The 15186-nt window shown below is 42.3% G+C and overlaps 1 protein-coding gene across 2 annotated transcripts in view; it reads left to right on the forward strand.

Annotated features, from left to right (window-relative positions):
- JAK2 (Janus kinase 2) overlaps positions 1 to 15186 on the forward strand; it is a 376796-nt gene that overhangs the window by 193607 nt on the left and 168003 nt on the right. For both annotated transcript variants that reach the window (XM_069764276.1, XM_069764285.1), the window contains one exon: positions 6367 to 6484. In XM_069764276.1, coding sequence (XP_069620377.1) covers positions 6367 to 6484 — 118 coding nt within the window. The remainder of the gene's footprint in view (positions 1 to 6366; positions 6485 to 15186) is intronic.

The following is a 15186-nucleotide window of genomic DNA, read 5'->3' on the forward strand; positions in this document are numbered from 1 at the left end:
ATGATTGTTGGTGTATGACACATTAGACTTGGTATGTGACGTCCAATTTTACTAATTTTACTAGCAGTACAGAATGGATCAATCGTGAATCCGTGGTACAGCCAATTCTCCAGTGTGTCCCAGGAGTCTTTATTCAACTCGACAATGCCAGGCCACAAATTGCTTATATTACTGTGAACAGCTTACATTGCTTACGTGTTACCGTGGTCTGCAGTATCTCCATACTTTTCTCCCATCAAGCACATCTAGGATGTCATCGGTTGTCAAAATAGAACGTAAGTCCGCAAAGGACAGGGTCCTCTCCCCTCTGTACCAGTCTGTCACTGTAAACTTGTTTACTGTAAACAATATCTATAACTTTGTATGTAACCCCTTTCTCATGTACAGCACCATGGAATTAATGGTGCTATATAAATAAATAAATAATAATAATAATAATAATAAAAATTGCAGTACGTCTTCTTTTCAAAAGAGCAGGAGCTGTGTTGCTGTATCCGGAAACTGGCGCTAAACTTTGAATAGAGCAATGCTCAGCAGCTTCCTTCAAAGTTTTTACATCCAGCCACCACCATTCCAAAAAAACAACTAATTGGAAGGGCCCCAGGTTTCGGACCCATATCTATCGGCTATAGAAGGCCTATTCTGTATATAGTTCATCGCATACCTATGCCCCAACAACCCCTTTTAACATGTCTTTCGATCCTGTGATGTTTATAATTCCATGACTTTTCCATTTTGATATTGCAGTTTTAATGTTCAGGAGTGTTTATACATGTTTATTTTTTGGTTTATGTCACACGACAACATATACGTATTTTAGATATGAAACTTTTTTGTTTTCTACCGTTCTAAATATAGCTGAAAATCTCTGCAGTATGCCATTTGACAGTGGAGTCCATCATCGTCAGTCAGTAGGAGCTTACAAACAAAATTAACAGCTCTCTTGTGACCAGAAGCATAGCTGGGCTTCCTGCAACTGGAGCAAAAAATTTTTTATTTTTTTTTTACACCCCCTCCACCCCTATCTAAAGCTTAAGACCGGTTTCGCACTTGTGTTTAGGTAGTGTGTGTAGGGCTGCATACTTCCTCCGCCTCTGCTCCGTCTACTTCCACTACTTTTGACGTGCCCGCCAACTGCAAGAAAATGCAACATGTTGGGCACATAAAAACGCCGCATGTGGACGCATCCGTATACAACGCATTTACCTTCGTACCCAATGTTAAAGATATGAATGCAGGATGCATATGGAAGCAGGCAGAGCCCTACACACTCTACCTAAACGCAAGTGTGAAACAGGCCTAAAGGAATGGTCCAAAACGAAGATTTATTTTAATCCTAAATCTCTAATGTCATGATCTAATTTTTTTCTAATATACTTTAGCTAAAAAAAATCCCTATTATTCCCTCCTCCCTCTGTCAGGGACATTTACAGTGACTTGTGCAGAGAAAATTGAGCTCCTGTTTGTACATGCAGCTTAGAGGGATTCATTAAGTCCGTTATTAATCATGTGATGTCAGATCTAATGGAAAAGAGAAGAATTAGCTGGGTAGAATGGCAAAATGAGCAATTGTAAGTACACAGTGCTATATAATATGATGTTTGCAATAAATTAAGAGGATAAACATGAGCCTGTAATATCTACATATAAACAATGACCACAGAATCCTTTCGTCAACATTTTTGTTAGATAACAAAAAACACAAGTGGTCAACTGCTTTAACACTTTTTTGACATCAGACTAAATAATCCGTCCATTTGATCTGGGCATGTGACAACTGACACCCGGCAAGAAGTGACAGGAGTGGTCAAGTACCACTCCTGGCACTTTAACCCCTGAAATGCTGTGATCGAATGAGATTGCAGCATTCCGGGAGCCGGCAGAGGGCTGACGGCCCCTCTGCCTTTGGATCGGAGACCCCATGGGGTCCCGATCGATGTCATGGGGACCCGATGTCGTCACATCTGGGTCACCAGAGCAAGGAAACTTGCTGATCATGCTCAGTGCATGACCAGCAACTTTCCCTGTCAGTGCGGAGCTGACAGTTTCTACAGCATGGGGATGATGCAGCTTCCACATGCTGTAGAAGCGATCAGCCTGCAAAAAATGATAGTCCCATAATGGGACTAAGAAAAAAAACAAAAAAAAAAAACCTTTTTTTTTTTCAAATACTTGTAAAAATACTTAAAAAAAAAAATCAAAATCAAGATACTGTATCTATAAATATTTGATTAAAAAAAATATAAACCATAAAAGTCTACATATTTGGTATGACCCGCCCTATAAATCTGTCCCACTAATTAACCCCTTTAGTGAACACCATAAAAATAAACAAAAAACAATGCTTTATCATCATGCCACTGAACAAAACGTGGAATGAGACACGATCAAAAAGACTGATGAACATAAACAGGATACCGCTGAAAACGTCATCTTGTCCCGCAAGAAGCCATATACAGGTCCTTCTCAAAAAATTAGCATATAGTGTTAAATTTCATTATTTACCATAATGTAATGATTACAATTAAACTTTCATATATTATAGATTCATTATCCACCAACTGAAATTTGTCAGGTCTTTTATTGTTTTAATACTGATGATTTTGGCATACAACTCCTGATAACCCAAAAAACCTGTCTCAATAAATTAGCATATCAAGAAAAGGTTCTTTAAACGACCTATTACCCTAATCTTCTGAATCAACTAATTAACTCTAAACACATGCAAAAGATACCTGAGGCTTTTATAAACTCCCTGCCTGGTTCATTACTCAAAACCCCCATCATGGGTAAGACTAGCGACCTGACAGATGTCAAGAAGGCCATCATTGACACCCTCAAGCAAGAGGGTAAGACCCAGAAAGAAATTTCTCAACAAATAGGCTGTTCTTAGAGTGCTGTATCAAGGCACCTCAATGGTAAGTCTGTTGGAAGGAAACAATGTGGCAGAAAACGCTGTACAACGAGAAGAGGAGACCGGACCCTGAGGAAGATTGTGGAGAAGGACCGATTCCAGACCTTGGGGAACCTGAGGAAGCAGTGGACTGAGTCTGGTGTGGAAACATCCAGAGCCACCGTGCACAGGCGTGTGCAGGAAATGGGCTACAGGTGCCGCATTCCCCAGGTAAAGCCACTTTTGAGCTACAGAGAAGCAGCACTGGACTGTTGCTAAGTGGTCCCAAGTACTTTTTTCTGATGAAAGCAAATTTTGTATGTCATTCGGAAATCAAGGTGCCAGAGTCTGGAGGAAGACTGGGGAGAAGGAAATGCCAAAATGCCTGAAGTCCAGTGTCAAGTACCCACAGTCAGTGATGGTGTGGGGTGCCATGTCAGCTGCTGGTGTTGGTCCACTGTGTTTCATCAAGGGCAGGGTCAATGCAGCTAGCTATTAGGAGATTTTGGAGCACTTCATGCTTCCATCGGCTGAAATGCTTTATGGAGATGAAGATTTCATTTTTCAGCACGACCTGGCACCTGCTCACAGTGCCAAAACCACTGGTAAATGGTTTACTGACCATGGTATTACTGTGCTCAATTGGCCTGCCAACTCTCCTGACCTGAACCCCATAGAGAATCTGTGGGATATTGTGAAGAGAAAGTTGAGAGACGCAAGACCCAACACTCTGGATGAGCTTAAGGCCGCTATTGAAGCATCCTGGGCCTCCATAACATCTCAGCAGTGTCACAGGCTGATTGCCTCCATGCCACGCCGCATTGAAGCAGTCATTTCTGCCAAAGGATTCCCGACCAAGTATTGAGTGCATAACTGAACATTATTATTTGTTGTTTTTTTTGTTTGTTATTAAAAAACACTTTTATTTGATTGGATGGGTGAAATATGCTAATTTATTGAGACAGGTTTTTTGGGTTATCAGGAGTTGTATGCCAAAATCATCAGTATTAAAACAATAAAAGACCTGACAAATTTCAGTTGGTGGATAATGAATCTATAATATATGAAAGTTTAATTGTAATCATTACATTATGGTAAATAATGAAATTTAACACTATATGCTAATTTTTTGAGAAGGACCTGTATATCAGCGGAAAAATAAAAAAGTTACAGCTCTCAGAATACAGCGATGCAAAAATAATTATTTTGTCTATAAAATAGTTTTTATTGTATAAAAGCGCCAAACCATTTAAAAAAAACGATATAAATGAGGTATAATCGCACTGATCCGAAGAATAAAACTGCCGTATCAATATTACCACGCACAGAGTATTTTTTTGCATTTAAAAGCAAAGCATAAAAACCAGATATAAATCTGGTATCGCTGTAACTGCACCGACCCGAAGAATAAAGTTGCCTAATAAGTTATACCACACGAGGAACGGCGTAAAAAATAAAACCAATTCTTCACCTGTTGTTGATTTTTTCATTTTGCCTCCCAAAGATCGCAGTAAGGCTCGGCGCTTTTTTAGCGCTAGCACCAGGGTTTCTGTGTAAATCCTGAAATACATGATTCAGATGAAACCTCTGGCAGAAGATTCCCTATAATGAAGCAGATGGAGGCATTGTGAACGCAGTCTGACCTGTGATCTGGCAGTATCTTTTTTTTTTTTTTTTTTAGTATTGCATAAAAGTGCCGTCGGCCACAGTTTTGTGCACTTCTAAAAAGGACAACGAGAGTAGCGGGCACCACAAAAATAAATAAGTCAGGGATCAACCAAATGCATATATACAGGACAATTGAAAATCAAACAAGAAAAAAGATATGCATACTAATGGGATCAACCTTCAAAAAAAATATAACTTTATTTATACAAGAAGCACAGCAGGGCAAGACATACATTTAAAGGGAACCTGTCACCCCGTTTTTTCAGTAGGAGATAAAAATACCGTTAAATAGGACCTGAGCTGTGCTTTACAATAGGGTATTTTTTGTCCCCTGATTCCCTACCTATGCTGCCGAAATACCTTACAAAAGTGTCCTTTTTCTCGCCGCTATTCAGTGGTTTTTCGATGGGCGAAACGCGACATGGTGTCCGATCTCAATTCCAGCCAATTTTGCATTGAAAAGTTAAACGGGCGCTCCTTCCCTTCCGAGCTCTGCCATGCGCCCAAACAGTGGTTTACACCCACATATGGGGTATCAGCGTACTTGGGACAAATTGCACAACAACTTTTGTGGTCCAATTTCCCTTGGGAAAATAAAACAAATTGGATCTGAAGTAAAAATTTTGTGAAAAAAAAGTTAAATGTTCAATTTTTTTTAAACATTCCAAAAATTCCTGTGAAGCACCTGAAGGGTTAATAAACTTTTTGTATGTGGTTTTGAGTACCTCGAGGGGTGCAGTTTTTAGAATGTTGTCACTTTTGGGCATTTTCTGTCATATAGGCCCCTCTAAGTCACTTGGTGGGGCCTAAAAAATAGTTTTCCAAATTTTGTTATAAAAATGAGAAATCGCTGGTCAACTTTTAACACTTATAACTTCCTAACAAAAAAAATTGTTTCCAAAATTGTGCTAATGTAAAGCAGACATGTGGGTAATGTTATTTATTAACTATTTTGTATTATATGACTCTCTAATTTAAGGGCATAAAAACTAAAGGTTTAAAAATTGCTAAATTTTCAAAATTTTTTGCCAGATTTCCATTTTTTTCACAAATAAACGCAAGTCATATCGAAGAAATTTTACCACTATCATAAAGTACAATATGTCACGAGAAAACAGTCTCAGAATCACCAGGATCCGTTGAAGCGTTCCAGAGTTATGACCTCATAAAGTGACAGTGTTCAGAATTGGAATTAAAATGGCCTGGTCAGGAAGATTAAAACAGGCTTTGGGGTGAAGGGGTTAATATCTTTATTTAGCTGTATGGATTTACAAGAAAAAATGCATAAAAAAGCCGGGCTTGGCACCTGCGCTGCAGTATAATCGCATGTTTTAATCACTTCTGATTATTTAATTCAGCAGAGTTAAAATAAAAAACGGCAATTTGAAAATGGCGCCCGCCTAGAGAAGCTTTCTTTTTTTTTTTTTGTTATTCAGTATGTAATGGAATTCATTATGTAAACTAGGGGGCAGGTCAGTGAGGGATCAGTGACCTGTCAGCAGTCGGCATTATGAATATCTAATCAGCACCACATACACCAGCCCCGCATTATGGCACGAGAATCTCATTAGCACAAAACTGAAAATAATGATTGAGAAACAACCATAAGACGGATTTCATCAACCCAGGTATCATTTTATTCAGTATAACGGCGCCCACCTGACTCTGTCTGAAGGCTACTGTGCACAATCCTGCTGACAGGTTCTCTTTTTAACATGCAAACCACCTTCGGGGGTAAAATAATGTGCATAAATGAATTATTTGCTTGACCATTGCTTTGACCATGTGCCTATTTTTTCATTCAGGTTTTATTTTCCACACTGGTATAGTAATGGGAGCAGCAGAGCATTTCGTTATGGAGTTGCAAGGGGATCTGAAAGTCCAATTCTTGATGACTTTGTCATGTCTTATTTGTTTGCTCAGGTAAGAATCTTAGATTTTTGCAGCAAATGAGCATCTCTACTAATTCTTCTTTTGTTATTTCTTGCTTGTGACCTCCTTGTCGTCTTTGCAGCAAAAGCAATTTTGTTATCAGTTTTGAACAAGCATCCTCCTTAATACACACTGCTAGACCAGTGTCATGGACTAGAAGGCTTGTTGGCTAATAATAGATCTCGGATAGGTTGACAGATGGTGTTTTCTGCTTTTATGGATCATTGTTATCTCCTGTCCTTGTTACTTGCATGTGAAGGATAATGAAACTGAGACCATGCTATATATACAGATGTATCTACCCAGTTCTTTTCATGTATATCATTTAGGAATCCAGTATCTCACAATGCAAATTCTATACATTATCATGACAAGCTAGCAATTCATATCAAATCCATTGGTTGCCAACATATAGGAACCTATATACTCCTACAAACCACAACGGAAGCAAATGCCAATTAAGGATAAAAAATATATATTTTATTACACATAGACATGTACACAATCTAAACGGAGAAATACAATACAAAATAGCTGCCACTACAAAGCCATGCCCTCCATGCAAAAGTGCCTATACAGCCTTCTCATAATAATGAATAATAAATAGCTACCAAAGAATGATAACAATACATAGTGTAGTTCACATCAGAAAAAATGCACCTGGGCTAATGAATATCCTACGTAAATAGTGAGATATATATACTTAATGTCCAAACTAACTGGTGCATATATGAAGATATATCACATAAGTCTGTATGTCTAAATGCAATAAAAAATGCCAGAGAATATAATAATGTAGTCAATAGCCTAGTGCTGCATATATAGACAGATGTTATTATTACTCATTGGAAGCTAGAGTAAAAATTATTATCCCATAGGGGACAGCGCAAGCCCTGGATAAGGTGCAAGTAAAGTGCCTAGTGACAAAGATTATATTCATGTATAGCCCATATTCATGATATAAAGTGCAAATATAATGGGTAAAAAATATATATGGGGGCTATTTTATCAAAGAGATACCATCCATAAGGGACAACGCTATCCCCAATAAGGGCAAAAAAGTAAAGTGACAATGATATTAACAGCCAATGTTAGCAATAAAGCATAATGCAGCTATAAATAGATATAACAAGTCTCAGGGAGAGAAATAATACATGACCTGTGTATGCAGCGCAGACCCCGACGCGCGTTTCGCTTCTTCCTTGGGGGAATTTAGTATGAGTGGGAGATTTCAGATAGCGTCCTTATATACGTTAAAAATCAGTGGTGGCAGCAGCATGTGTGCGGCGCTTCCGTTGTCTGAAACCGGACGTGACGTCAACATAGACCGGTGTATCGCGTCACCTGTCTGTATCCCACATTGACGCGTCAGAAAGGGAGGCGGTACAGGCAACGAACAGGACGCGTCGCCATGGAGACTCACCGGCCGGAGACTCGGGAAGTCAGGTGACGTGAGACGCCGGTCTGTGTTGACGTCACGTCCGGTTTCAGACAACGGAATTCCGCACACATGCCGCTGCCACCACTGATTCTTAAGGTATATAAGGACGCTATCTGACAACTCCCACTCATACTAAATTCCCCCAAGGAAGAAGCTAAACGCGAAACGCGCGTCGGGGTCTGCGCTGCATACACAGGTCATGTATTATTTCTCTCCCTGAGACTTGTTATATCTATTTATAGCTGCATTATGCTTTATTGCTAACATTGACTGTTAATATCATTGTCACTTGGCACTTTACTTTTTTGCCCTTATTGGGGATAGCGTTGTCCCTTATGGATGGTATCTCTTTGATAAAATAGCCCCCATATACCGTATATACTCGAGTACAAGTTGAGATTTTCAGCCCAAAATTTTGGGCTGAAAGTGCCCCTCTCGGCTCATACTCGAGTCACGGTGGGCAGCAGGGTCGGTGGGTGAGGGGGAGTGGGCGCTGAGGCATACTCACCTAGTCCCGGCGATCCTGGCGCTCCCCCTGCCCGTCACACGGTCTTCGGTGCTGCAGTTCTTCTCCTCTTCAGCGGTCACGTGGAACCGCTCATTAGAGAAATGAATACGCGGCTCCACCTCCCATAGGGGTGGAACCGCATATTCATTTCTCTAATCAGCGGTGCCAGTGACCGCTGATAGAGGAAGAGGCTGCGGCACCGAAGACCGTGTGACAGGCAGAGGGAGCTGGATGCCGGGAGCAGGTAAGTATGTCATATTCACCTGTCCGCGTTCCACACGCTGGGCGTCGCTCCATCTTCCCGGCGCCGCTCTGTCTTCGCGTCCTCTTGCTCTGACTGTGCAGGTCAGAGGGCGCGATGACGCATATAGTGTGCGCGCCGCCCTCTGCCTGATCAGTCAGTGCGGGGAGACACCGGGACCGGACGCCGGGAGCTGCAAGCAAGAGAGGTGAGTATGGCGTTTTGTTTTTTTTATTGCAGCAGCAGCAATGGCAGAGCTTTCTATGGCACAGCTATGGGGCAATACTGAACGGCGCAGAGCACTATATGGCAGCTATGGGGCAATAATGAACGGTGCAGAGCACTATATGGCAGCTATGGGGCAATACTGAACGGCGCAGAGCACTATATGGCAGCTATGGGGCAATACTGAACGGCGCAGAGCACTATATGGCAGCTATGGGGCAATACTGAACGGCGCAGAGCACTATATGGCAGCTATGGGGCAATACTGAACGGCGCAGAGCACTATATGGCAGCTATGGGGCAATAATGAACGGTGCAGAGCACTATATGGCAGCTATGGGGCAATAATGAACGGCGCAGAGCACTATATGGCAGCTATGGGGCAATAATGAACGGCGCAGAGCACTATATGGCAGCTATGGGGCAATACTGAACGGCGCAGAGCACTATATGGCAGCTATGGGGCAATAATGAACGGTGCAGAGCACTATATGTCAGCTATGGGGCAATACTGAACGGCGCAGAGCACTATATGGCTGCTATGGGGCAATACTGAACGGCGCAGAGCACTATATGGCAGCTATGGAGCAATAATGAACGGCGCAGAGCACTATATGGCAGCTATGGAGCAATAATGAACGGCGCAGAGCACTATATGGCAGCTATGGAGCAATAATGAACAGTGCAGAGCACTATATGGCAGCTATGGGGCAATACTGAACGGCGCAGGGCACTATATGGCAGCTATGGGGCAATAATGAACGGCGCAGAGCACTATATGGCGGCTATGGGGCAATACTGAACGGCGCAGAGCACTATATGGCAGCTATGGGGCAATAATGAACGGCGCAGAGCACTATATGGCAGCTATGGAGCAATAATGAACAGTGCAGAGCACTATATGGCAGCTATGAGGCAATAATGAACGGTGCAGAGCACTATATGGCAGCTATGGGGCAATACTGAACGGCGCAGAGCACTATATGGCAGCTATGGGGCAATAATGAACGGCGCAGAGCACTATATGGCAGCTATGGGGCAATAATAAACGGCGCAGAGCACTATATGGCACAGCTATGGGGCAATACTGAACGGCACAGAGCACTATATGGCACAGATATGGGACAATAACGAACGGCGCAGAGCACTATATGGCACAGCTATGGGGCAATAATGAACGGTGCAGAGCACTATATGGCACAGCTTTATATGGCACATCTATGGGGCAATGATGAATGGTGCAGAGCACTATATGGCACAGCTTTATATGGCACATCTATGGGGCAATAATGAACAGTATGGAGCATTATATGTGGCACAGCTATATATGGAGCATCTTATGGGGCAATAATGAACGGTATGGAGCATCTATTTTTATTTTTGAAATTCACCGGTAGCTGCTGCATTTCCTACCCTAGGCTTATACTCGAGTCAATAAGTTTTCCCAGTTTTTTGTGGCAAAATTAGGGGGGTCGGCTTATACTCGGGTCGGCTTATACTCGAGTATATACGGTATATTTTTTACCCATTATATTTGCACTTTATATCATGAATATGGGCTATACATGAATATAATCTTTGTCACTAGGCACTTTACTTGCACCTTATCCAGGGCTTGCGCTGTCCCCTATGGGATAATAATTTTTACTCTAGCTTCCAATGAGTAATAATAACATCTGTCTATATATGCAGCACTAGGCTATTGACTACATTATTATATTCTCTGCCATTTTTTATTGCATTTAGACATACAGACTTATGTGATATATCTTCATATATGCACCTGTTAGTTTGGACATTAACCCCTTTCTGACCTCGGACGGGATAGTACGTCCGAGGTCAGATCCCCTGCTTTGATGCAGGGCTCCGTGGTGAGCCCGCATCAAAGCCGGGACATGTCAGCTGTTTTGAACAGCTGACATGTGCCCGTAATAGGCGCGGGCAGAATCGCGATCTGCCCGCACCTATTAACTAGTTCTGGGGATTTATTATGATGGAATATAGGCTGAACTGGATGGACAAATGTCTTTTTTCGGCCTTACTAACTATGTTACTATGTTACTATGTTACTTAGTTAAATGCCGCTGTCAATCGCAGACAGCGGCATTTAACTACCATTTCCGGCCGGGCGGCCGGAAATGACGTCATCGCCGACCCCAGTCACATGATCGGGGGTCGGCGATGCTTCAGAATAGTAACCATAGAGGTCCTTGAGACCTCTATGGTTACTGATCCTCGGCAGCTGTGAGCGCCACCTTGTGGTCGGCGCTCACAGCACACCTGCAATTCTGCTACATAGCAGCGATCTGATGATCGCTGCTATGTAGCAGAGCCGATCGCGTTGTGCCAGCTTCTAGCCTCACATGGAAGCTATTGAAGCATGGCAAAAGTAAAAAAAAAAAGTTAAAAAAAATGTGAAAAAAATAAAAAAAATATAAAAGTTTAAATCACCCCCCTTTCGCCCCAATCAAAATAAATGAATAAAAAAAATATCAAATCTACACATATTTGGTATCGCCGCGCTCAGAATCGCCCGATCTATCAATTAAAAAAAAGCATTAACCTGATCACTAAACGGCGTAGCGAGAAAAAAATGCAAAACACCAGAATTACGTTTTTTTGGTCGCCGCAACATTGCATTAAAATACAATAACGGGCGATCAAAAGAACGTATCAGCACCAACATGCTATCATTAAAAACGTCATCTCGGCACGCAAAAAATAAGCCCTCAACCGACCCCAGATCATGAAAAATGGAGACGCTACGGGTATCGGAAAATGGTGCAATTTTTTTTTTTTTTTTTTTTTTAGCAAAGTCTGGAATTTTTTTTCACCACTTAGATAAAAAATAACCTAGTCATGTTAGGTGTCTATGAACTCGTACTGACCTGGAGAATCATAATGTCAGGTCAGTTTTAGCATTTAGTGAACCTAGCAAAAAAGCCAAACAAAAAACAAGTGTGGGATTGCACTTTTTTTGCAATTTCACCGCACTTGGAATTTTTTTCCCATTTTCTAGTACACGACATGCTAAAACCAATGATGTCGTTCAAAAGTACAACTCGTCCCGCAAAAAATAAGCCCTCACATGGCCAAATTCACGGAAAAATAAAAAAGTTATGGCTCTGGGAAGAAGGGGAGTGAAAAACGAACACGGAAAAACGAAAAATCCCAAGGTCATGAAGGGGTTAAGTATATATATCTCACTATGTACGTAGGATAGATATTCATTAGTCCAGGTGCATTTTTTCTGATGTGAACTACACTATGTATTGTTATCATTCTTTGGTAGCTATTTATTATTCATTATTATGAGAAGGCTGTATAGGCACTTTTGCATGGAGGGCATGGCTTTGTAGTGGGAGCTATTTTGTATTGTATTTCTCCGTTTAGATTGGGTATATGTCTATGTGTAATAAAATATATATTTTTTTATCCTTAATTGGCATTTGCTTCCGTTGTGGTTTGTAGGAGTATATTTATTGGAAGTGCCCTTTGTTAGGCCTATAATTTTTGGGTTTGCATATAGGAACCTAGCCCAACAAAGTTGTTGGAATTATGTATTTTTTGTTTTCAAAGTTTGTCATTTTTCACTACTCGTCTCAGCATGTCTAGACAAGAGGAAAGCTGGGGAAGAACACATCTGTACATAAATAAGTCTCTGGGAAGTTTTTTTGTGCATCTGCTCTTTCTAATATATTGTCATCTACTTGGAACAACTGGAGTATCTCACACTCGTTACTTAGGCTACATTTACACATCTATGTGAGAGGTGTGTGTGCTGTCTGATTTCTAACAGACGTCACACTGATCCATAGAGTTGGATGCATTTATTCACACATCAGAGAATGCTGAATCCCATTGTCAGCTATGGCTGGTTTCACATTTGCGGGTTTTTTTTGTTGCGTTTTTGCGCAAAAAAACGCAAAAAAAGCATGCTTTTTTCCCCTATACTTAACATTAAAAACGCATGCGTTTTTTTGCATGCGTTTTGCCGGGTTTTGACAACGCATGCGTTTTTTCTATGCATGCGGTTGGTTGCAGAAATGCAACATGTAGTAATTTCTAGCGGCGTTTTTTTTGCGGCAAAAAAACGTATTGCTGTCTATGTAAACGCATGCGTTTTTAAGCACATGCGTTTGCATGCGTTTTTAAACGCATGCGTTTTAATAGAAAAACACAAGAATACACACTGATAAGCCAACCCCCAACCCTAACCCTAACCCTAAGGGATCCTAACCCTAAGGGTTAGGATCCCTTAGGGTTTGGGTTAGGGTTAGGATCCCTTAGGGCTAGGGTTAGGATCCCTTAGGGTTAGGGTTAGGATCCCTTAGGGTTAGGATCCCTTAGGGTTTGGGTTAGGGTTGGGTTAGGATCCCTTAGGGTTAGGGTTAGGGTTAGGATCCCTAGGGTTACTAGGGATCCTAACCCTAACCCTAGCTATTTCTGTTTATAGTGGGTTTTCTTGTTAATTTTGATGATTGGCAGCTGTCACACACTTCTCATCATGCGTTTCAAAAACGCAAACGCAGGAAAAAACGCATGTAAACACGTCAAAACGCCGCGTTTGTATTAAAACATGTAAAAACGCATGCGTCTAAAAAACGCAGTGTTTAAACGCGTTTTTTCACCAAATGCGTTTGCTTTTAAAACGCTGCGTTTTTAAACGCAAATGTGAAACCAGCCTATCTGTGCTTGAGGCTCAGAATCGGCCGTACAAGGCAATGTGGATCAGTGAAACATGTTGATCGCCCCCAGACACAGGGCCACAGGTTACTCGGTACCGGTCCTTTCTGTATCAGTTCTGGGGTTGTCACGGTGGCTGGACCCGGTCCGTGACCCTGCTAAGGGGCGTCCAATAAAAGGTGATAGGAGTCTGTCAAGGTTTCGTGATGCCACCTGTGGTGTTCGGTCAGGATGACCGACGCTGCTTGGGGTCCGCTGGGGTGATGGAATGGCAGCTAGATGGTATACCTTCCCACAGGTGAAGTATGTCCCCAGAGCTTCCCAGTGATGTAGATGGCGATGGTGTGAGGTGCAGACAATAACGAGGACACAAGGTTGCAGTCTCTTTACCTTTTTACTGAAGACTTCAGGATCCGCAATCCAGAGCACAGTTAACAGGGCTGTCTGAGACCGGCCGGTCCGATGGCACATCCAGAGTTCCCTTTACAGGTGGAAATCGTTGCCTACCAATAGCGCCTGTGTGTTGTAGTGCTACCCTGCTGAGCATTCGGTATAGTCCTCACAACTTCTGTTCTAGTTCGTTCGTTCGTTCGTTCTTTCTCTTTCTTTCTATTTCGTTCCAGATGTTACTAGTTTCTCGTCCCCCAGGTATGTTATGGCTAGGACGCACCCGTATGACGGGAAGGCTCGGAGCTCTTCCTGGACCCTAGAGACGCCCCTCTCCACGCGTTGCCCCCTATGTCTTCGTAGGAAATTTAAGGTAGACAGTCAACCTATAATTAACTGTCCTGCGGAGTTTGAAGTAAGGCATGGAGTCAGTTACTTCCTCGGTGTTCCGGCCACTGGCTACGCGCCTCAGTAGGATGTTGCCGTTCTCGGGGCACGACTCCTACTGGTTCTCCTTTGTGCTTGATCTCGTTTCTCACTGTTCCACAATATCCTTCGCTTCGTGTCTCTTTCTTTGGATACCGCCGCAAGGTAGTGCAGGCGCGGTTCCGTAACGTTCCGTTCGCTAGGTACCTGCCAGGTTCCCACGCCTGACAGGCACCCCCCTGAATCTTCTCCCTGCAACACCCCCTGCCACGGGATGTTGCCTGAATCCCACCCAGTCAGCTTCTGACTAACTTCCTATCCAACCCCTAGTTTTACCAGTGTGAGGAGTGGCCCAATAAATAAAGCCTTTTTCTCCCCCTAGTGGCCGGAGTGTGAAGTGTAATGTGTGCTGGTGATACCTGGTCAGTAGAATTCCTTCAGTGCCATCAGACGTACCATCACTCCCCTTAGCGGCAGAGTGTCATACTGCAACGACCAGATCTCTGGGGCGCTGCACATGGATGTCAATCTAAATGCTTCATATTCGCTTCCCTGTCTTACAGAACGGACAGGTATTGACACAGCCCCAGTGCACTTTCTGGCTAATTTGCATGTGGTTTTTCAGCAGTGGCACATCAGATTATTTCAAAGTGGGTATCAATTTTATTGATGATCTATAACCTACACAGCCATACCAATAGTTTAACTCCTTAATACAGTATGACTTAAAGGGGTTGTTTAATTTTAACCTAAGAGTCTGCAGTCACTTTATATGAGTG

This window comes from Ranitomeya imitator, chromosome 1 (assembly GCF_032444005.1).
Source record: "Ranitomeya imitator isolate aRanImi1 chromosome 1, aRanImi1.pri, whole genome shotgun sequence".
Lineage (NCBI taxonomy): Eukaryota > Metazoa > Chordata > Amphibia > Anura > Dendrobatidae > Ranitomeya > Ranitomeya imitator.